The sequence below is a fragment of the Lepidochelys kempii genome, chromosome 12, assembly GCF_965140265.1.
Source record: "Lepidochelys kempii isolate rLepKem1 chromosome 12, rLepKem1.hap2, whole genome shotgun sequence".
Classification (NCBI taxonomy): domain Eukaryota; kingdom Metazoa; phylum Chordata; order Testudines; family Cheloniidae; genus Lepidochelys; species Lepidochelys kempii.
Genome location: NC_133267.1, coordinates 33057722 through 33079339, shown reverse-complemented (window position 1 = coordinate 33079339; position 21618 = coordinate 33057722). Strand labels below are relative to the sequence as shown.

The 21618-nt window shown below is 41.0% G+C and overlaps 1 protein-coding gene across 7 annotated transcripts in view; it reads right to left on the bottom strand.

Annotated features, from left to right (window-relative positions):
* PLCG2 (phospholipase C gamma 2) overlaps positions 1–21618 on the bottom strand; it is a 94172-nt gene that overhangs the window by 12816 nt on the left and 59738 nt on the right. For 5 of the 7 annotated variants that reach the window (XM_073308055.1, XM_073308054.1, XM_073308053.1 and 2 more), the window contains 15 exons: positions 21306–21484; positions 19638–19838; positions 18378–18497; positions 16666–16846; positions 16021–16089; positions 14924–15033; positions 13334–13430; positions 11563–11629; positions 11169–11326; positions 8373–8475; positions 7261–7470; positions 5524–5669; positions 3055–3169; positions 1145–1312; positions 130–218 (listed from right to left, as the gene is read on the bottom strand). In XM_073308055.1, the coding sequence (XP_073164156.1) occupies positions 130–218; positions 1145–1312; positions 3055–3169; positions 5524–5669; positions 7261–7470; positions 8373–8475; positions 11169–11326; positions 11563–11629; positions 13334–13430; positions 14924–15033; positions 16021–16089; positions 16666–16846; positions 18378–18497; positions 19638–19838; positions 21306–21484 (2013 nt within the window). Of the gene's footprint in view, positions 1–129; positions 219–1144; positions 1313–3054; positions 3170–5523; positions 5670–7260; positions 7471–8372; positions 8476–11168; positions 11327–11562; positions 11630–13333; positions 13431–14923; positions 15034–16020; positions 16090–16665; positions 16847–18377; positions 18498–19637; positions 19839–21305; positions 21485–21618 lie in introns of those variants that run through there. The other 2 variants (XM_073308058.1, XM_073308059.1) reach the window with 2 other exon arrangements.

The following is a 21618-nucleotide window of genomic DNA, read 5'->3' as shown; positions in this document are numbered from 1 at the left end:
AATATCAGGCAGAAATATATGAGCGAACTATCACCTCTTAGTTACCACAAAGGACTCACTGACCCATGCTTTGGGCGTAGCGGAAGTGATGAGGAAAGTGTAACACACAGGAAGTGGCTTTGCACTTACCAGAACTTGCTGCATTTCACAGAAAACCAGAAGGGAAGCCAGCTCTGTATCTTCACTGTAACCATTTTTGAGAGGTACTGACCTAAAACCTGGGGAGAAGGTACACAGAGGTAATTAAAGTAAGGAGGAAGGGTTGCTTGCAGTTGGGGGCAAGCATGTATGGGATTGGGTAGATCCTTCCATTCTGCTCACCTGCTCCATTCCTTGGAGCAGGCAGAGCTTTGAAGTTTACAAGGAAGCGGCAGGCAGAGATGGGGTGACGAAGTTTTCCCACAGCCCTGCAAATCAAACCAGGTCTGGAGAAATCAGAAGTTAACTCAAGGGATGCCCACATTTGGATCAGCTAAAAAAGCAAAGGTAGAACACAAGCAGAAGAATCTTAAGCAGTGATCTCTCCAGAACTCATTCTGGGCACACAATCACATTAATGAAACGGAGACTGTGGCAAAATGAATTAAATCACAGTAATCATTCCATAATCAAATCATTAGAAGGTAGGCACAAACACAGCACTGCTGATACTGTTACCTCTCCAAAATAAACCTATAACTGGGTGTTGAGCAGGGTGGAGAACATCGATCCTTTTTTGGCATTTGCTCTCTCCTAATCGAGAGGGTCAGATTTAAATCTATCAGTCTCAAACTAGTGGGACCAAGAATGCAGGAGATGCCTTTACTTCCCACCGTGAAACTGATCATACTGCAGTAGTAGGTTGTTCCATACCCACTTTCTCGTTGCTGATACAACTTGTTCTGTGTAACCCTTTCCTCTTGCAGAAAGAATGAAAAACAATTTGGTGGTGGGCGATTCATTTAAAAGATTATTTTCAACACGCCGGACATCCTTGTTCAGAGCGAGGGTGTGGTATTTTCAGTTTAGAGTAGCTATCTCCCAAGGTGTGTTTCAGCTGGATGGGCCCTTTACTACCTAAGTTTTGAGAGCAAATGCGCAGTACTACCAGTTCTAAAGACCATGTTTCTTGCTTAACACTTTATGACACCCTATTGATCTTTACCTGATTTGATTCCTTTGATGGGAAAAGTGGCATGTGCTAAGAAGTTGGGGTCACTGAACATATCCTCCTCGTAAACAACGAAGCGCAGAAACGCTAGGTTAGGATCATAAATTTCAAACTTCACTTGCTCTGGACAGGGTACCCAAACTGGGTTAAGGCCATTGTCATCTGAAATGAAAAGAAAAAATTTTTGATATGATGCAATCACTTCCCTTTATGCACATACAAGTGTATATCCAAGGGCAGATGCTGGGATTATATATGAAGTCTGAAATTCCTTATCCCAGCTGTTTTTGTATGCCCACTCAAGAAGTTCTTGGGGGGAGGACAAATCTATTTTAAAAAATCTAAATTTAAATACATTTCTTCATATTTAATATATTTATATAAACAAACCTCCCTGGACATCTATTTTTAAAAGGGGAATTGCTTCCCACGAATTAATGAAAAACAAGCCCCAGGTCTGAGCTTAAAAACAGACACTAGCATGAAACATACTAAGTAGACAGATATGCACCTATCCAGTTTGCATACTCATTGGTGGAGTTTTGTGGGGTCATCTGCACGTGTGCTGGAGGCTGAAAATCTGGCTCTGAAGGTCGATACAAATACAAAATATAAAGGTCAAAATACTCTTCTCTGGGAAACACTGCAGTTTCCCCTACTGGTGCAGCTCTCTACTGAACATTCTGAACTCATTCCACACCCAGAATTTTGCACGGCCTCATCTGTCACAGAGAAACAGCAGTGCATCTAGAAATGCCAAAATCAGGCACTAAAATAGACAGCCAATCACATGGCTTAAAGTAAGAAAAATCGTGGAGTAGGACCCTCACATTTAAAATCCTTACCCCGGTTTGGCTTTTAGTGTAACTCTGGCCCACACAGATACATTTAGTAAATGAACCTCATTTGCACACACAGCTCCATGAGATCAATGGGGTATTTCCTTGACTTTATTGGGCTCTGGATCAAGACGATAACACTTTGCATGCTCCATAGCTGTATTACCGCCCTTCTTGTCCAAGATATCGCCAAAGAAATGATCTAATCTTTGAACTCAAACCTAAATATAATAGCCTCAGGACTTAGAATCTTTCTGTTTGGAGTGCACCTTCAGAAACTGACTAGCATCTTCAAAAAGACAAGGTGGGTGAGGTAATATCTTTTATTGGACCAACTTCTGTTGGTGAAAGAGACAAGCTTTCAAGCTACACAGAGCTCTGAACACTGCATCTAGCATCTTCAGAGACACTTTCAACTTACCAAGCAATTTTAAAATATGGAAATTACACATAGTCAGAAACTTAACAGAAATGCACATTATGAACCTAACACAGTTTAACACTTGCATGTTTCTCTGCCTGAATTTGACACAAAGTGAAGGTTCTAAAATTAATTGGTTCTGAGGCAAGCACTAGCCTACTAATACATGATCACCAGTTAAGAGCAATAAAGTCACCTTATCCTTCTGGTCTATGATATTTGTAAATTATAGATAAGGAAAAGATTATTTCATGGAAGTCACGAATTTTGTGACTTTCAGAGACCTCCGTGACATTTTCCACTTCAGCACTGGGGTTGTGGGGAGACCCTGCAGCTCCGAGGCACTGCATGCAGCAGGTGCTGGTCACCCCGCCCCACAGCAAGGCTCCCGCCCTCCCTCCCGCTCAATTGTCCACCGGTCAACCCTCTACCCATTATTTTTAGTAAAAGTCGGACAAGTCACAAGCTTCTGTAAATTTCTGTTTATTACCCGCAGCCTGTCCATGACTTTTACTAAAAATAATCATGACAAAATTTTAACCTTAATTATAGATAGCATGCATGATGGATGTCCTCTACCAATTTTATTTAGTGCACTGCAAATATAACTCCACTCCCACCCAGAAAGTTGTGCAGATACTCACTCACAACTGTTGTCTTGAACTTGCTATTATCACATTCGGCCCCACAAATCTCCACCTCTACAAATGGACAGGCAATGCTTCTGCCGGGTTTAGGCAGATGGCGAGCACCTAAAACCTATAAACGGACAATAGGTTATACCAGTATTTGAAAAAAAACTTGGCACTGCATTTTACCACTGCTAGTGGTCTACAGAACTATTAAACAGTGCCACTGAAAAAGGCAACTATTTTTCTTATCAAATAGTCCTCAAGAGAGCACGCATATATGCCCTTTCTCTCCTGGACAGATGGATGTGTGTAGAAATATATATATTTACAAACACACACAAGTATCACTGGCACAGGTAACTACACTTATAGTTAAGATTGCCCTACACTTTCCAATGTAAAATCCTGTTTTCAGTTGCTTATAACTTTGCATAACTCCAAGCTTGAACGATTCAAGCTAAAATTTTCCATGCTGAGTATCTGCCTCAGGCTGATGGGGAAGAGTGGCTTGTTTGTTTATTTTTAATTTTCAGCTAAAATGGTTCAGCCATTTCCGAAATGAGATTAGAGAAAAATAGGATATTTGGTCTGCGGTGGGAGGGGGAAGGGGAGGGAAACAAACAAAAAAACCCCTCTTATAACCATTTCATTAAGAAGCTCTAGCACCTCCACACTCTAGAGCAGGGACTTGAAATTTGGCAAGGGATTTCCCTGCTGTCAGGGAGGTGCCCATTGACATCCTTGTGAAGATACGTGCAAATATGGCCAAGTTATAAGCCTCCAAAAAAAATCACATGCTCAGAACAGACTTGTTAGAATTTAGCAGCTAAATTCTCCAGTGATTCTCTCTGTACTGGGCATGCTCCATCCCCTCACAGCTCTTATGTGCCAACTAGACTGTGCATGTGCCTTCCCTACAGTGAGTGAAGGGTTGCAGGGAGGCTGAGCAGGACTTTGCTTGCAATTGCTCTTCCCAGCTGCTAAGGGGCCACTGTGGCAGCAGACACAGAAACTGAGAGCAGGGAGGCTGTTCCTCCTGTGCTCTCAATACTTCCCTGCAGGCATCATGGTGTAGAAGGAGGAAGGTGCCTGACTCAAATGCAGAGGAGTGAAAAATGGATAAGAGGAAAGGGAGTGCACCTCAATCTTACCGAATGAGGTGAGATTCTGTGGAAAAAATAGTATGTGACTATATAATTAAAGACTGTACCTCAATGTATACACAAGGGGGTTGAATCAGAGTTGCACATGCAAACATAACTCTGGCATTTCCTGATTTGTGTGTGCTTATCTTTGCAATCTGAACATCTTTCAAGGTCGATTTTTTTGGATGCAATATATAGATACACACACAACCTCTTTTTCTTTCTTTCTCTCTTGCTCATATGCATTCAAGAGTCTGAATCAAATTTTCAATCCAGTTTTAAGTGGACCTCCATTCTTGCAAGCACAAATTATTTGAGGTGTAATCCGGCACAAGCAATTATTTGTGACCACAGTTCTGGTCACTTCCACATGCTGGTCAATGAATGCACTTGTAAATGCATGTCAATGAATGCACTTGACAAACATTTAAGTGACCTAAATCATGAGCATAAATAAGTATGGGTACAAAAATGTGTCTGCAAAAATGGAGAACTGTGTCTGAAAATTCAGCTCTGTATACCACACTTTCACAGAACATACAGAAGATGCCTCACTTCAAATGCCACAGTTCCACTCTCAAGATGACGAGATAATAGTGAGGTTCTGTACTCTTTTAGCACTTCTTACATTTTTTAAAAAGCACTTGTTCTTTTGCTTTACTTTTATAGCCCGTGTCTGCATCCAAACTGCAGTGAGAAGTGGTTACAGTGTGTTTGTTCCTTACCATCATTTCTCATAAAACATATGCTATTTTGGAAGACGTCTCTCTTACTGAATAGCAGCTGAGAACACAAACAAGTTCAGCTTACAGATGGTGCCAGGACCCACTGTAGTGTAATTTTCAAACAAGAAACTCTTTTTCTTAATGAAAAATGAGATTCAGAAAGGATGAAGTGAACCAAAATAGCTGCATTTTCCCCTATCGTGTTAAAGCTAATTTTTTTCTTAGTTTCTTTTTTTCATTATAAAAACCTATTTCTGTCAAATTGGAAACCTGCTGAACTAATAACTCTGTTGCTAACCAGTCTCTAATCGGATCTTTCTAATGAGAACTAAGGTGGGGTTCAATGTAAGTTGATTTGATTTGATTTTGAATAGTCACCATATGCATTCCATTTTTTTCTGTTCTATATTCATTGACGTGACAGAGAGAAACTTATTTCATTTCAGGGAAAGTAGCAGAATTAGTTTTATTCCTAAAACACTGACATTTAAATAAAGTATGTTTTGATAATTGTCACAGCTCTTGCTCTGAAAATATAATAGTTTTATTTGTAGTGAGTCATATAGACCTTTACTACTAGTAAGAATATATTTACAAAAGAAAACATTTACCCTCACTGTCAAAAGCATCTGCAGTTTCCTCTTTGATTCACTTGGCATTGGGTCATAGTCCTCATTTCGCATGCTTTCTGGCTGCAGAATGTATCCAGTCCGTCCATTAAGTGAAAACAAGGCATGGTTTATTTGCATGTATTTATCTAGGGAAAGAATGAAATAGCCATGACAGTAGAGTTCCCATTTTATTAAATCCAAAAGGACGACAAAGTATCAATTTGATGGCTCTTTAGTGCCATTCCCACTGGTTGCCACTTTCACAAAGACTAGGTGATGACTAACGTTTCACTTCAGTAATTAGAACTGATTGTCATTGGTCCACTGATTAGAAATCTAAAAGAGACACTTGGATTCACACTGAACTTCATATCAAAGCCAAGAGAAAATTCTGTCAAACCAGAAATGTTGTGAATTTCCAATTCAAACACATTTTCCCTTGCCAGTGAACTGGTCAAAATATCAATATAGTAACAAATACAAGCTGATATCGCTAGAGCTGTGCAAAGGGAAAAAGCTACTTTCAGAAAACATCTTGAGGTTTTGAAAGGAACAAAAATGGAACATTTCAAAATTCCCCATGAAAGAAAATTCTGCAATTTTTTTCCAAGTCAATCAAAACATTTCATTTTGACAAAATTGAAATATTTCGTTTAGATTCTGATCTTTTAAAAATAGTTTTATGATCATACAAAATTAAGAAACAAAATGAAAGTGATCTCAAAATGAAAAAAAATCTATACAATTCATATCCAAAAATGTTAAAACAGGAAATGAAATTCTTGTGCACCTGACACAATTTCATGAAGTGTATCAATTTTAATGGTACTGTGTATTCTGACACCAAAATTTCTCCAACCAGCTCATCTAGTATCTCTTGATCATTAAATTGAGTTACTCAGTTAACACAACACAGTACAATGTGAAGTAAGCATAGGTGCCGACTCCGTGGGTGCTCCGGAGCTGGAGCACCCATGGGGAAAAATTAGTAGCTACTGTGCACCCACCGGCAGCCAAGCTCCTCTCCCCACCCTACCCCTCATCTCCTCCTCCACCTTCTCCCCTGAGTGAGCCGCATCCCTGCTCCTCTGCCTACCTCCCAGCGTTTGCTGCTGCCAAACAGCTGTTGGCAGTGTAGCAAGCTCTGGGAGGGAGGGGGGAGGAGCGGGAACGTGGTGCGCTCAGGGGAGGAGACAGGGCTGAGATGGGGATTTTGGGCAGAAGTTGGAATAGGGGCAGGGAGAGAGCGGGTGGAGCCGGGCCGGGGGAAAAGGGGGGGTCGAGCACCAACCGGCGCAAGTAGAAGTCGGCGCCTACGGAAGTAAGAGGGCCTGATCCTCAGCTGCTGTTAATCGGTGTCACTATCGAAATCAGTAGAGCTATGCTGATTTACACTTGTTGTGGTCGTACATGCCAGTCCAACACCCATTAAAGTTAAGAGAAAGACTCCACTATTTCAAAGGAGTTGGATCAGGTCCCACAAGTGAACTCTGCAGGGTGTATGGAGATGAATTTTCTGTGATCTGCCCAAGTAGCCAATCCACAGAGTCACAAGCAAACAACTCATATAGTTTCAATCCTCTCAAGCACTCACATTCCTTCTTCCATCTATCTTCCTGTTTTCGTAAGATATCAACCACAATGTCCAGGGTGGTGGAGAAACTAGAGGGGGAACTTCTTAATGGTCAATTGAAAGAATGAAAAACAAATTAAAGCTCCTCTTTATGAGAATGTTACCTGGGGTCTGGAAATTAAGAGACACCATCTGGGCGCCACAAAACCAGAGGCGAAATGGGTCATAGTTAGATGAGTCAACCCTCTGTCCTTTAGGGTAGACCCGCGTCAGTCCCTTTTGGTTGTATTTCAACAGCTCACCAGGCTTCTGCCTGACAACACTTTCAGCTTTGTTTTCCACAAAAGAACGGACTTCTCTGAAATCAGGATTTTCTACACAGAAGGAGGGGAGGAGAAAAAGGCAAAAAAAGGAGAAAGAAACCACCATTTATTCTCCATTTCCACTGGAGCCTTGCTTTACCTCACCCTTTAACACAGAATAATTGACTTCTTGTTAATACACACACCGCAAGTTGAACATCAAGTCTGAAAATTAAAATAACCTGTCTGCCTGACAAGTTCTCTAACTGCTCATTGTGGTGGGACTGGATGAAGGCTACAGTGTTGTTCTCATCCCATCACTGCTAATAATGCTCATTTGAGCACTGCAGCACATCCTTTCCTGTATGTAAGTGGAGGAATGGAGGGCAAGCCATGGTTAACACCTCAAATCTACCTTTACGGCTTACTGCAAGCATTCACAAAGAATCTTAAGCAGGAAGGGGATATTTGTTGGGTATTCCATGGATCTGGTTACAATGGCAAAAACCCAGCAAGTAATCAATTTCAGTGTCAATCCAGAAATTTTTACTGTTATTGCCCCACATTCTCATTTACATTAAGACATCTTCATGTCACTCCAGTAGCTTCAAGGGGTCTTATTGTAAGTGACAATCAGACTGTTACAGCAAAATATTACATAATGTAGAGCAAGTCTATTTTAGATTGAGTTTGTTCCACATTTTGTCCCAGACTTGAGCCTCGACAGGTTGAGATGTATGCTCAAAACAATTCTAATAACTCACTAGATTTTACCTGACACTTTATCATTTGAATACTATAAAGCTCTCTCCAGTGTACAGTTCCAATTTGCCACTGAAAATCCTGCTGCATGAGCTCTCCCAGTACAGAAAGGAGGTATTTTATTTTCAATTCTGAAATTTCAAATAATGTTTCTTTGAACTGGATTAGCATGCAAGCAGGCAAGGCGAAAATTATTATTAAAAATAAATCACCTAAATTGTCCTTGGATTTGCTTGTAGGTTTGCAGTAGATTACCAAGTCAGATAATTCAATGGCAATTAATTGATTCTTTTCCCAGTACTTCCTCCTAGTCTCCTGTTTAAGATTAAAAAAATATTTTTAGATTGCACATATGTAGAACATGATGGCACAATAAACTAGGACATATTCTAAAGAAAGGATGATTATGTTAAAATACTCCCAGCTCCCTGATTTCATATTTAACACTTCATAAATGCACTTGGATGTGACATATATTTAGGGCTTCTGTTTTTCAGGGTTTATTAATATAATTTTGGGTGTTCATTTTTAACAATTTTTTAGTTTTATGTAGGTTTCCAATAACTCGGGGTTTTCGGGTCTCTCACTTGTATACTGTAATGAGTAATGGATATTATCTTATATCCATTACTCATTACAGTAGTATATACTGTAACAAGTAATCTCTTTGTAATGTTCCCTAAGGCACTTTAACATAGTGCTGTTTCAAACAGCACTACATAAAAGCACACTAGGGAGCCTTTAGTGCACACCAGCAGGGTCTACATGGACCAATTAATGTACAACATCCTATTGTGCTTTAGGAATCACACTCCTGTAGTCCACATTACTGCTCTGTTTGGACAGGCCCTTAGAGGCAAATAACCATTTACAGTGTTTATCCAGTGTTTGCTGGATAAAAACACCTATTTCATTTTTTTAATGGGGGGAGGTGGTCTTTATTGGTTAAAACCTAAAACCAGAGGTCCTACATACACATTTATCCCCAATTCAAGAAAGCAGTTAAGCATGTGCTTAAGGCCCAGATTTTTAAAGGCATTTAAGTGTTGCTGCACTCAGTGTTGCAATACCTAATGGGTTTAGCAGTTTAAGTCTCGTTTTCAAAAGGGATTTAGGCACTCAGGTTCCTAAGTATCTAAATTAATTTTCAAAATGAGACTTAGACATTGCAAGTTGAGTGCAGCAACCGCCTCAATACCTTTAAAAATCTAGGCCTAAGCATTTTCCTGAATCGGAATCATATAAAGAAGCTTGGCAGCTAAATTACTGTTTTTATGTACATCCATATAAATCTAGCTAAATTCTTGACTCAACACCCTCATATAAATGCACAGACAAAAAAATGCAAAGCATAATGAAGTTTATCTCCATTTATTTATGATCTCGATCAGGATTAAGTATCTCTTGTGCCTCCAAGACTGAATTCCAGCTGTCTCCAAATGCAAAGCGCGCTGCTCCAGCAGTTCACTTTTTGCAAAGCAAGCCAGCGTTTCCAGGTATGAAAAAATAATTTACTATCAAACAGGCATCATTATGGAAAAGTCCATAATCTACTGCAATACTAGATGGTTTAAATCTTGGTGTTGTGGGAGCTGAATGAGGATACCTGCAACCCATTCAAATGGGAGTTGGGGAACCAGGCTACTCCTCACTTTGGCAGGCAGCAGCTATTCATGGCCATTCCTGGTGCAGATTAGAAGCCACTGAAGTCAATGAGAGCCCTGCATCAAGTGAAGGTAGAATTTGGCAGGAAGTGATCAAAATTACAAAAAAGATTCAAGAAGTGATTGCAGGATAGGAAGTATAAATGGAGTCACATACTGAATAGTTACTAGCTTCAGTACAAAAGGCTACAAAGCAGTAGGAAATAGGAAATCTCCAAAAGAAATTCTCACAACAGCAGGAGGAGGGAGGAAAACAGGAGCTGCAGAGAGACGTTTTTCCAGAAGCAGTCACCAGACCAGAGACTGTGTGCTGTGGTCTAAGAAAAGCAAAGAGGAATTTAGTATTATGAACTGACATAGCCTTGGAGAAGTGCAGATATAAGCTATTACCTCTTTGTAATACATAGTGACCCACCACAGTGTAACATCCTAATAGACATACAGCTTTCACTTAAAAGCAATGTTTTCACGAGCAAAGGAGCATTTCCAGGTGCTGTAAACTCGTTCTTAAAAGTACACTTCTAAGGATAGCTAACCAGGAATGAATACCAACAATAATAGACTATTCCTAGGACACGGTTAGTGCCGATATAAAACAGGGATGACAAAGTGGATAAAGCCCTGAGTTGAGAAGCTGAAGTGGGGGGAAATCTTCAGAGACCTGGAAAACACCCAGGTGAAGATAAAGTGAGGAATTCCAAACTGCAAATTATTACTAGCCGTATATAATAAAGTTATTGGCACAAGTAGGAAAGTGTTTTACAAATGTATACACTAGACAGCAGAGGTAGGAAGCAGGATTATGAAGAGGAGTTTAGGCAAAGGAGCTCAGATAGCACATACATTCGGGGATTTACTATAATACTTGTCAAGCTTGGTTCTCCACTGCCTTGCACAAGGCATGCCATAACTTACACCTGTGCTAAGTGGACGTAAAACACTACCATTATCATTTTTTAGTATATCCTATTTACTCTGCATAGATGCAGGCAACACCACAAGGCATAAAGCACTCAAGTCATCAACTTGAGGGAGAACTCTGCTGAAAGTGTTAAAATTCTCTTTGATGGCTGACGTTCTGCTAACTATCCTGAGGTGCCTGAAAATTTAGAAAACAAGACCCAGATTAGTGAGGTGTTTTACTTTAACCATGTAAATAGTCGCACTGAAGTCAAACTGCAGAACCAAGTCCTGTAAAATAAATATGCAAGAGACTTCAGCGGTTCAGGCTTTAGTGAGGTTTGGGGAGCTTAAGTGGTTCTCAAATGGCCGAAGACTCATTATTTCCTAATTTTATAACTATCCATTGCAAAATAAAACAAAAATTTCCTTTTCTACTGGTACCTCTTCTGCAGTTTTCCGTGTGATTTCCCTGATGCCTTGGAACCATTCAAACAGCTCTTCCACTGTATCTGTTGCAAATTCAACCGGAGGGTCTTCTGGATTCTTGGGTTCCAGTACGAAGACAAAAGCCTTGCCATACTTCCCTTGTGGCATTTTCACTATTGGACAGCACAGTAACAACAGACACATACAAAAATGTATCAACTCTTTTAGTCTTACCTGCATGCTGTATGAATGGCTGGTTCAATGCAGCAGCCAACCATACAGATTTCCACTATGATAAAATCTCTTGTCAGGCTGAATAGATAGCATCATCTTTCCTTCTCTAGGGGAAACAGCCCAAATAAAGGAGGAAAATCTAGGAATCCCGCTACAAGCTTCAGAGGCTACGTACCGACATTGTATGCATTGAGGACCAGTATGCCACGACACAGAGATCCTAAGGGGTTGTCCTCAATAATCTGTGAGGAAACAATGGGTTTAATTTGATTCTCTTAATCTTTTCCCTTTTTAATCAGTAGTCACAGGATGCATAACAAAAATTAAACACAAAGTTAACCGCCTATAACTGCCCACAGTGTCATGGAGAAACCGTCAAGGGCTCTGTTTAAAAAGTTCACTTTTAGTGAGAGGATCTCTCATTATGGATGAAAGATGTCTAGTGAGGCTGGGAATAACCCTGGTTCATCTGTGGGTCTTCAATTCAACCGGTTCACTGTATTTTGACTATTACATTACAAAGCTACTGTCCTAGCATAATTACTCATTTTTAAAGCTTTCCTTTACAATACCAGAAAAACCGAAGTGTTCATATAAATTTCCCCACACACACCCAAGGCATCACTGATCTGAGGGTTCATCAAACATTTTATTTTAAAAAACCAAAAGGATTCATGCAATTTAATAACTGCCTACTCAGACTTTTGCTTTCATTTGTTAGATTAAATTGCTCTTTGTCAAAGACTCTGGAACACATTTTCACATGCTTTTGGCTGGCACAATTGGTTCAATTACCTACTGGGTAACAGGGTGTGAAAACAGCTAATTAGATGCATTTGTGCATTCCGTTTTCCCATTTGCAAAAACCATTGCAGTAACTATGTTGGCAAATTAAGTGCATATGTGGGGCACATAATTGTTCCACATATCTATCTGAAAATCTGACCATGTACAGAAATTCCTTATTTAACGTTGTCCTGGGTAGCGTTGTTTTGTTGTTACGCTGTTGATCTATTAGAGAACATACTTATTTAAAGTAGAACAATGTTTACTTATAACGTTGTTTGGCCGTGGGGGCTTGGAACCAGGGTGGGCCGGCAGCCCCCATCAGCTTCCTTCCACACCCACACCCAGCACCTCCCACCCACCGGCAGCCCCATGGATCAGCAACTCCAAGATCAGCTGTTTTGTGGCATTCAGGAGGCTGGGGGAGGGGGAGGGAGAGGAGTGAGGATATGGCATGCTTTGGGGAGGGCAGTGGAGCAGAGGCAGGAAGAGGCCGGGGGTGTGGAGTGGAGGTGGGCCTGGGGCAGAGCTGGGGGGTTGAGTAGCCCAGCACATTGGAAAGAATAGCAAGAGGAGCAGCCAGACGATCCACCCTCTTTCACCCTCTGACTCCACCACCTCAACCAAGCTTCACAATCATCACTGCTGAGTACAGTATTAAATTAATTATTTGTTTAAAATTGTTTAAAACTTATACTGTATATGTATATAATGTCTTTTGTCTGGTGAAAAAAAATTTTCCTGGAATCTAACCCCCCCATTTATATTAATTCTTATGGGGAAATTGGATTCGCTTAACATCGTTTCGCTTAAAGTCGCATTTTTCAAGAACATAACTAGACTGTTTAGTGAGGAGTTACTGTATGCTAATCTTTAGCCTGCAGGGAATTGCTTATAACACACCCCGTCAATACCTCTCCCCAAATGCAGTTCCACTAGGAATAACCTGCCAAACAAAACTAGTGGCATCAAGGACAGAAGACAATTGTGTCTGCACAGCCCCAAGGACGGCAAACACTATGTGTACTTTTCTACTCTATGCTAAGGCTGCATCATGCACAACATATAGTTATAATCCCATGAATGAGAGAAACCAACTCAGTGTGCAGAGGGCAGCATCGTGCTAATGGAAGACATGAACCAAACCCTGAACTCCTCACCTGGCTTTCAAGGTCTGCTAAGTTATCAGTTGACATGTCTTCAACGTAATTAGATGGAAAATAGTGTTGGACTTTTTCTCCATAGTCTCCTTGCCACCTGAAATTTAAAAAAGAGACAACTGAAGACCTTCAAACACAGACCATTAATTAAGCAATAATCTTCAAGAAATTGGTCATTAATACCCAAGACCAGCTTGCTAGTTGGCTATTGCCAAAATAAAAGTGATGAAGCAGCTAAAAGCTCTAACAAAGAGATCATTAACTGTGGTAGGTGATTTCAAAGGGATTGCAGCTATTGCAAACTGCAGTTAATGACTTAAGGAGCTTCCCCTCCAGCACTAAACACTATTATGTGGTTGATTGCTTCGTGGAAACAACTAGAGGACATTAGATTCCTAAGCATTCCAATCAATTTATAAGCCAGGTAGGAATGAAAACTTGTGGGCAGATACTCAGAGGATGGAGATAACCTAAATCCATTTTGGTTTTCAAGGGGTGTTGTGCAAAGCATGGAGAGGGATGCTGCACTGACCCAGGGTTAGCCTTTGGAGGGTCTCCTGCAAGAGGTGGGTTTTTGGGAGGGATATGAATGGGGAAAGGAAGCAGGCCTGACACCCTGAGATAGGGAGGCTGTACCAAGCATAGGTTCTTGGTATCGGGGGAAGGTACAGATATGACAGTGGGAGAAAGCAATGAAGGGAGCGCTGAGGCTGCAATAAAGGGTGATCATCAAAAGAATGTGGGTTTCAGAGGAACAGCCGTGTTAGTCTGTATTCGCAAAAAGAAAAGGAGGACTTGTGGCACCTTAGAGACTAACCAATTTATTTGAGCATGAGCTTTCGTGAGCTACAGCTCACTTCATCAGATGAAGTGAGCTGTAGCTCACGAAAGCTCATGCTCAAATAAATTGGTTAGTCTCTAAGGTGCCACAAGTCCTCCTTTTCTTTTTGCAAAAGAATGTGGGTAGCAGCAAAAAATCAAGCCATGCCATACTTGGAACCACTACTGCCAGCTGTTCCAGAGAGCAGCACTGATTTCCTTCATAGCAGAAGTTTTACTATTCCCAGTGGAAGATTTTTCCCCTGCCCATTTCTCTCCCATTTCCTTCGAGGGCTAGCAATGCCACTACCTAGGAGAGACGGATAGGACTACTTTCAGATCCCATCAACCTCATTATTGGCTTGTCCACAATGCAGTTACCAAGCGATGCAAGTCACTCCCTCCTGGTAAAGACAGTGACCCCTGCCCCTTCCATCCCAGACAGCAAAGGACTGGCTAGGACTCAAACCTGGATGTCACACAGCAGCAGAGAGCGCTATCCACATGGTCACTCCTCTCAAAAGCTCTTTGACAGTTACCAAACACTTTACAGTACTTCTTGTCAAAAAGCCAGGCAGGAACAACGTGTGTCAAGGTGGGAAGGTGAGAAAAGTAAAAGGGGATTTTCTTTCTTCATCAACTTCTGGGATGTATAAGGAACAGTGGCTGGGTCAGAAGCAGAGATTTTAAGAACCCCTGCACAAAGCTGAATTCATTTCCTCATCACATACACTCTGTGGCGGCTCTTCTACAAGGAATCACTCTCCTTACCAGCCTCCTGATTCCTTTGTGACGTTATGAATTAGGGCCCCTCTGCAGAAGCTCAGTTCATCACTTCTCTTAGCTTTATAGTCATATATGGCTTTCACTGTTCTCTGAGGCTGTAAAAAAAACAAAATAAAAGGGTCAGAGAGAGGGACAGGTCACAAAATGATCAATAAATCCATCTCAAAAGAAAAAAGATCTTAGACTGGGTAAGCTTAACTCCAAGGTTCCAGAGTGACATCTGCTGGTGTAAGGAAGTGGCACTGTTTAACCAGTATTCTTCAAACACCAGCCAAAAGAGTACTTCTTTTGTGGATGCATGGTTATTCTACACAGAGAACTGTGAGCTATCATCCCTGCTCACATATACCCAGATACAATCTGAGCCTCAGGGTTTGGGATGCGGTCTCTCTCTCTTCAGGGTATGCATCAGTCCTATCATCCCCTTCAAAACCTCAACAATACTACAGAATACATTTCCTCTAGGAAACCCAAGTTTCTGTCAGGACAAGCAATTTCCTTATCTTGAAATTTACTTCTACCTGAATTCTTCCACAGTAATGCACAATCATTAGTCACGAAGGGAAAGAATTACAGCTGAATGTGCATTTACAGCCAAGATGGCTTTTGCGAGAATTACAGCTAAATATGTATTTACCATGCCATTTTTGTTTAACATTTAAAAACATGCATAATAAAAGAAATTTTAAAAGTTCAATACTGTATAAGAAGTGTGCAAGACTGTCCACCTTCATTTGCATGCAAAACCCTGCACAAGTAATCATTTTTACTCGGTGCATATATGTAGGTTCAAATTTCCAGGCACATCCACACAAGCATTCATGTGAATATCAGAATCACCTATGCACACTGAGAAGCCAGCTGCTCAATTTCTTGTCTGCATGAGTAAATACTAGCTTTGCATATAGAAAATGTGTAGGGAAAAATTATACCCCTCTTGAGTTTTACCTTCCCCCACAAGCCAGATACAAATATTGAAAAGTGTGATTGAAATTAACAGAAAAATCAACACAAATGTTCTGACATCTTTTCAGGCACTACAGGAAGGTTTAGTTCGAAAAACCACTTGAACGTAAACATACCACTGATGGGGTTATTTCATTAGGCTCCACATACATCTTGACATCATAGAGCGCATTAATATCTTTCTCCTAAAAATGGAGAGGAAAAAACAGTTAAGAAAATATATTTTAAATCTACAACAGGACTGTTCTACAGAGTGGGGGATCCTTATGTGCTGTACACACGTATCTACAGTATCACTTCAGCAATTCAGAAACTGTGGGGCTGACCAGAGCTGGGAGTCCCGACTTCTATTAGAGGCCCATTTCTATCACTAGCTCATCATGTAGCCTTGGGAAAGTCATTTAACCTGCCTATGCCTATCTTTAATCAAACAGTAGTAGAACCACACCACCTCACAGAAGTATCACTTAATTCATTAAATGCTTGTGAAGAACTTGGAGAGGCTGAGGGAGATTATGTGGAACTGAAAAAACTAGCAGGTGGTGCTATGGATTTGGTTCATAATCACTGCAGGTCTCCTAGCTTTTCTTTAACAGACAAAAAACTAAGCTGCAAAAAGCTGCTTTGATGTACGCGGTTACTTTTTTTCCCCTGGGAGGGGGGAGGGAGGGTTGGAATTTTATCCTCCTTCACCTCCTACTACTACGGAGGAGGGTGTTTATCTTTCACTGAATCACTTCATTACAAAGGTAATCACTTGCCGTGCTGTAGCGCTCTAGCAGTTCCTCAGTCACAGGGTAACGCAGTTTCATTTTCCTGTACAGCGTGTGCTTTTCGTAGTAGGTCACCAGTTCAACTAAGCTTTCAAAATAGGCAGAGGTGCCCAGCACAAAGAGGCGGCCTTCTTGTTGAATTCTGAAGTGCTTCACTTTCCCCTCAGCTCTGTGGAATTAGTACAGGTGCTGTGATACTTTAAAAGTCACTGGGGCCTAACACAGTAAAACCTCACTTACCATGAACTGTTACCATTATCCCTTGACACATGTAAATGTATTAAAAGTTCTGCACTTTTCCAAAGCCTCATTTATCCAAATTAATTTCAGGTTCCCCCATTCAATTCACAAATAGAACGGATTCAGGAATTGTCTTTCCCATCTCCAATATGTGGAGCATTGGAAATATCCTCATCTTTTTCCTGTTTTCGTTTGCCCACTAACCCTCACACTCCAGACTCCTCTCAGCTTCACCAGTCATCTAGCCAAAAAGAATTTATCTGGACTAAGATTCTCTTTGGAAGCCTGTCACTGTCAATCACTTAAGTGACAAGAAGCAGTCTCCCCAGAAACAGTGGCTACTTTATCCCCATAATGCTTCTGATAGCCACTACAATCTACTTTTAAAGGAAAAATTCCTATCAACTTGAAAATTTTTTGAATTTTTGGTAATCACTGTAAAAACCACCACCCAACCACTTTTCTATACATGGAAGATACCTACAAAATTTCCAGACCTACAAACTTTTCTGGCTATGAATTGTTTTCATAAGGACATTACTGTCTAGAATCCATACTGGACTTTAATACCCTATCTTCCCAATAGGAGAAAGATGAAACTAGAGCTCACTGCAGACTTGAGAAGTCTGAAAATCTTCAATGTAAAGTACATAAATAAAAGACAGCATGTATCTGCTCTCCAAGACAATATTCTATACTGCATTAACAGACACGATTGAAGAAACTTAATATGATTCAAAATTGCAATAGAGTACATTACAGTTCTTATAAACACACAGTTTCAATAAGAGAAACTGTTGTTATAAAGCAGTTGCTATTAGCAAGGATACTTAACAGCAGACAAATGGCAACTTTCGTTTTTAGTGAGCTGCATAATGTAACAGATGCTGAATGAATGAACCTCAAATTATTATGCAACTTAACTAGGTTTCCTCTGGTCAGAGACCTGGGATCTGTAGTGCTGATCCGGCACAGAGAACTGCACTGGCATACAGCTCCACAGAAGCCAAGAAAGGTCCACACACGCACTACAGTATGAGATATCCTGGGCCAAGTTTTTAGCCATACTCAAAATTATCCACTCCATCCATACGTGCACATATATTTTGCCCATGCATCCACTTATGTGTGCACATCAAGAAACTGTGTGGCTAACTACCTAAGCTGCAAGAGCAAACTCAGATTTTATACATGCAAAAGATACAACAGGAAGATTTTAAATGTTCAGAACCAGAGAGCATGAATGGCCCTATATGTTAGAGTCATAGAATATCAGGGTTGGAAGGGACCTCAGGAGATCATCTAGTCCAACCCCCTGCTCAAAGCAGGACCAATCCCCAATTTTTGCCCCAGATCCCTAAATGGCCCCCTCAAGGATTGAACTCACAACCCTGGGTTTAGCAGGCCAATGCTCAAACCACTGAGCTATCCCTTGCACAGTCACATGTGTCTTCTCTTACCTGAATGTCATGGCAAATGAATCGGGCTCATCTCTCTTTCTAATCAGAAATGCTCCATCTCGAGGAATTCGCATCAACATGTCTTCTGCTTCTCCTCGACTCAGGTTAGGGTAGTACCAGCTACAGTAGAGGGAAAGAAAATGGACAAGCGATTACAAAGCTTGTCAAAGTGTCACTCAGTAAGAATAACTGGCGGTGTTACTAGAATTATAGCCTGAGACATTACAAGATAAATTATACATTAGATTTTCCTCATCATGGCACATATGACAGCATCTTAAAGCAAAATACTGTAACGCATCAGCTTATTTTGGGTAAAACCATCAGGAAAACATCAGAACACCTTGTCTGCTTATAGTAATATAACATAAATCAACTTGTCTCCATAGAACAGTGGCAGATGCTGCTTTATCTGTTCATAACCAAATGCCAGACAGGAGCCAGAGTTTTGATGTGGAAGATTTTAAGGAAGAGTCCAGATATGGGCTAGGGAAAAACAGCAGACATTGGATACTTCCTTAGGACCAGATTCTGTCTCTCACAAGTACTACTCAAGGTGAGTAACAATGGTAGAATCTGGCTCTTAATGAGCACCAAGGGGGAGAGCTACAGCTGATGTAAAATGTTCTCGCTCCATTGATTTCAGTGGAGCTAGAACAATTTACATTAGTTGCGGTGGTGTAAAAACAAAATCAGCTGAGTCCCAGCAGGCATCCTCAACTCACACTGACTTCAAAAGATATCTCAGGATGTATAGGACCGTACAGAACCAGGGACCAGACCATGAAAACTGTCGAAAGTCATGGACATAAGTTTTGAACACAAAATAATCTCTTTTTCAATCTGTAGACCAAACAATGGACCAAAAGTGCACATGGTGCACGAACAGTAACTTCTGAATTCGTTGCAAGACCACAGGCAACAACTCAACACCTAACCCTACTTGCTGAGTTCTTTAAATTATCAAGCAAAGAAAGAGAGCAGGGAGACGAAGGACTTGGTACCCTCTGGGTGAATTGCAGCTTTCACTGTTTCTCTGAACTGAGGATAGTTACCAGTGAGCACCTGCTTTACCATTAGCCCCCCATGAAGCCCAGAGTAGAAGCTGAATCTTTCAAGGTTCTTAGAAATCAATGAAGTTTATTCCCATGACAGCTGCTACCAAAGTGTTCCTGAATGCATGAAATCCATGGCCATAAATGACAACAAAAAGTTCCACCCTTTAACACAACCCAAGCACTTCCCTTCATCTGTACATACTCTTTAGTTTCATGAGGTTTGGGGTTAGGCACAGCATCAGTCAGACGCAGCTCAAACTCGGCACATCGCAAGTGGGCTTCCTTGTAGTGTTGAACGAGATCATAAATACTATCAAAGGTGAGGTTGTCGGTCAGGTAATATTTCATGGTATCTCCTTCACTATTAGAACGGATACGGCAATGCTGGACCCTACCTGACCTCCTTAAAAAATGAAGAGGGAGGAAAAATAACAGTTAATAAAGATGGACATTTAGGATGTTATCTAACTTGTTCCTGGTTAATTCTAGTTTGTGAGTTTATAAAGTCACAGCAAATCATGTTCTTTCTTTAACAAATAATAAGATTGTTGGGAGTTGTTCTTTTCAACCTACAGAGTTTCAGATGTCGCAATATGCATCACTGTAGAATTAGCGCAGAAGGCTCTCTCACCAGTAGATCTATCTGATATACTGTTATTTATAACTCCAGACTGGGAAAAGTTAGGCAAAATCTTTTATTTTTTCCCCTATAGGGACATCCTCTTTTATCAACAAGATCAAACTCTGCCAAGGGAAATGAACTTGGGAAACGAACTTGGGAAACTATCTGCTCAGCTTGGAAACCGATGATTTACACCAGTGCAAATTAAATACAATTTTGGCCCACATATTGAAGAAATATTGTAACAAACCCTTCATGCTCCTATAGCTTTAGAGAAGTGGAAGATTAGACCAATTAGACCTCTATTATCTATTCCAATCAATGAACATAACCCCAAATGGAGCCCAATCATGCCTAGGAACGTTAGACTAAATTGCACCTTGTGACAAAGCTCTGTCCTTGCCTCCATGGGTCCTGCATTTCCTGGCGGATTTCGCTAGCCTCAGAGGCTCACTGTGACCCTCGACGTAACCCTTCTCTCTCTAGAGACAAGGGTCACAGTCTACTGAGCCATTTTCATCATAAGCCAGCGAGGGAGGTGAGGAGAAGTTATCCTTCCTTGCACAGTCTCTGTTGTCTCCCAGTCTCAGTGATTAATCGGGGGCAAAGGTGGAAGGGAAGGGGAGCCCAGGCCCACCCTCTACTCCAGGCTCCAGCCCAGGGACCCTAATAGTATCAGCTATGGTAGCTGACTTTTTAGAAACATGACATGTACAATTCCCTGGGCTACTTCCCCCACAGCAGCCCTTACTTCCTCAAGCTCCACTTCACCCTTACCTCAGGGCCTCCTTCCTTGTGCCTGATATGGTGTGTACTACTCAGTCTCTCCAACAGCACAACTTCCTCCCACAGCTCCTGACATGCACCCCCACCTGACTAACTGGGGGGCTTTCAACTAGTTTCAGCCAGACCCTGATTGGCTTCAGGTGTCCCAATCAACCTAGCATTCTCCCTGCCTTCTGGAAAGTTCTTAATTGGCTCTGGAGCAGCTGCCATTTCACTTATCCTGGTACCAGGGATTTGTTTAGCCTGGAGCTAATATATCTATCTCCCACTTTCCATTTTCCATAGCCATCTGGCCTTGCCCCGTCACAACCTTAATTAAAAAAGTGTGATCTTTCCACAACTGCACTAAATCCCCCACTCCTACTTCCTCCCATAGCAGCTGTAAAATCATATTTTCTAAAAAATATATTCTTACACAATATAGTAGAACAAACAACACCAGTATCAAAAAAACAGCCATACCAGAATGACAGGGTGTAATCATTAGGGAAAGTTTCGCTTTCCCTAACTAGGAATGTTCCATCCTTGCCACCCATTTCAGCACAATATTCCTGGATCAGCCTCTCAGCAGTTGTTCTCCCCTCTTTCATTTTCCCATGGAACCATTTCTCGCTGCAGTGCAGCTCAGTATGTTTCACCTCCTAGATCACAAGAGAAGAGTTCCCATTTTTAACTTATATTTTACCATGATAGTAAAGGGTTCTGTCTCGGTTAAAAGGACTTCTACAATGGTAGGTCAATTTTCTAGCTTCCTTGAACTTTCAATACCCTTAAA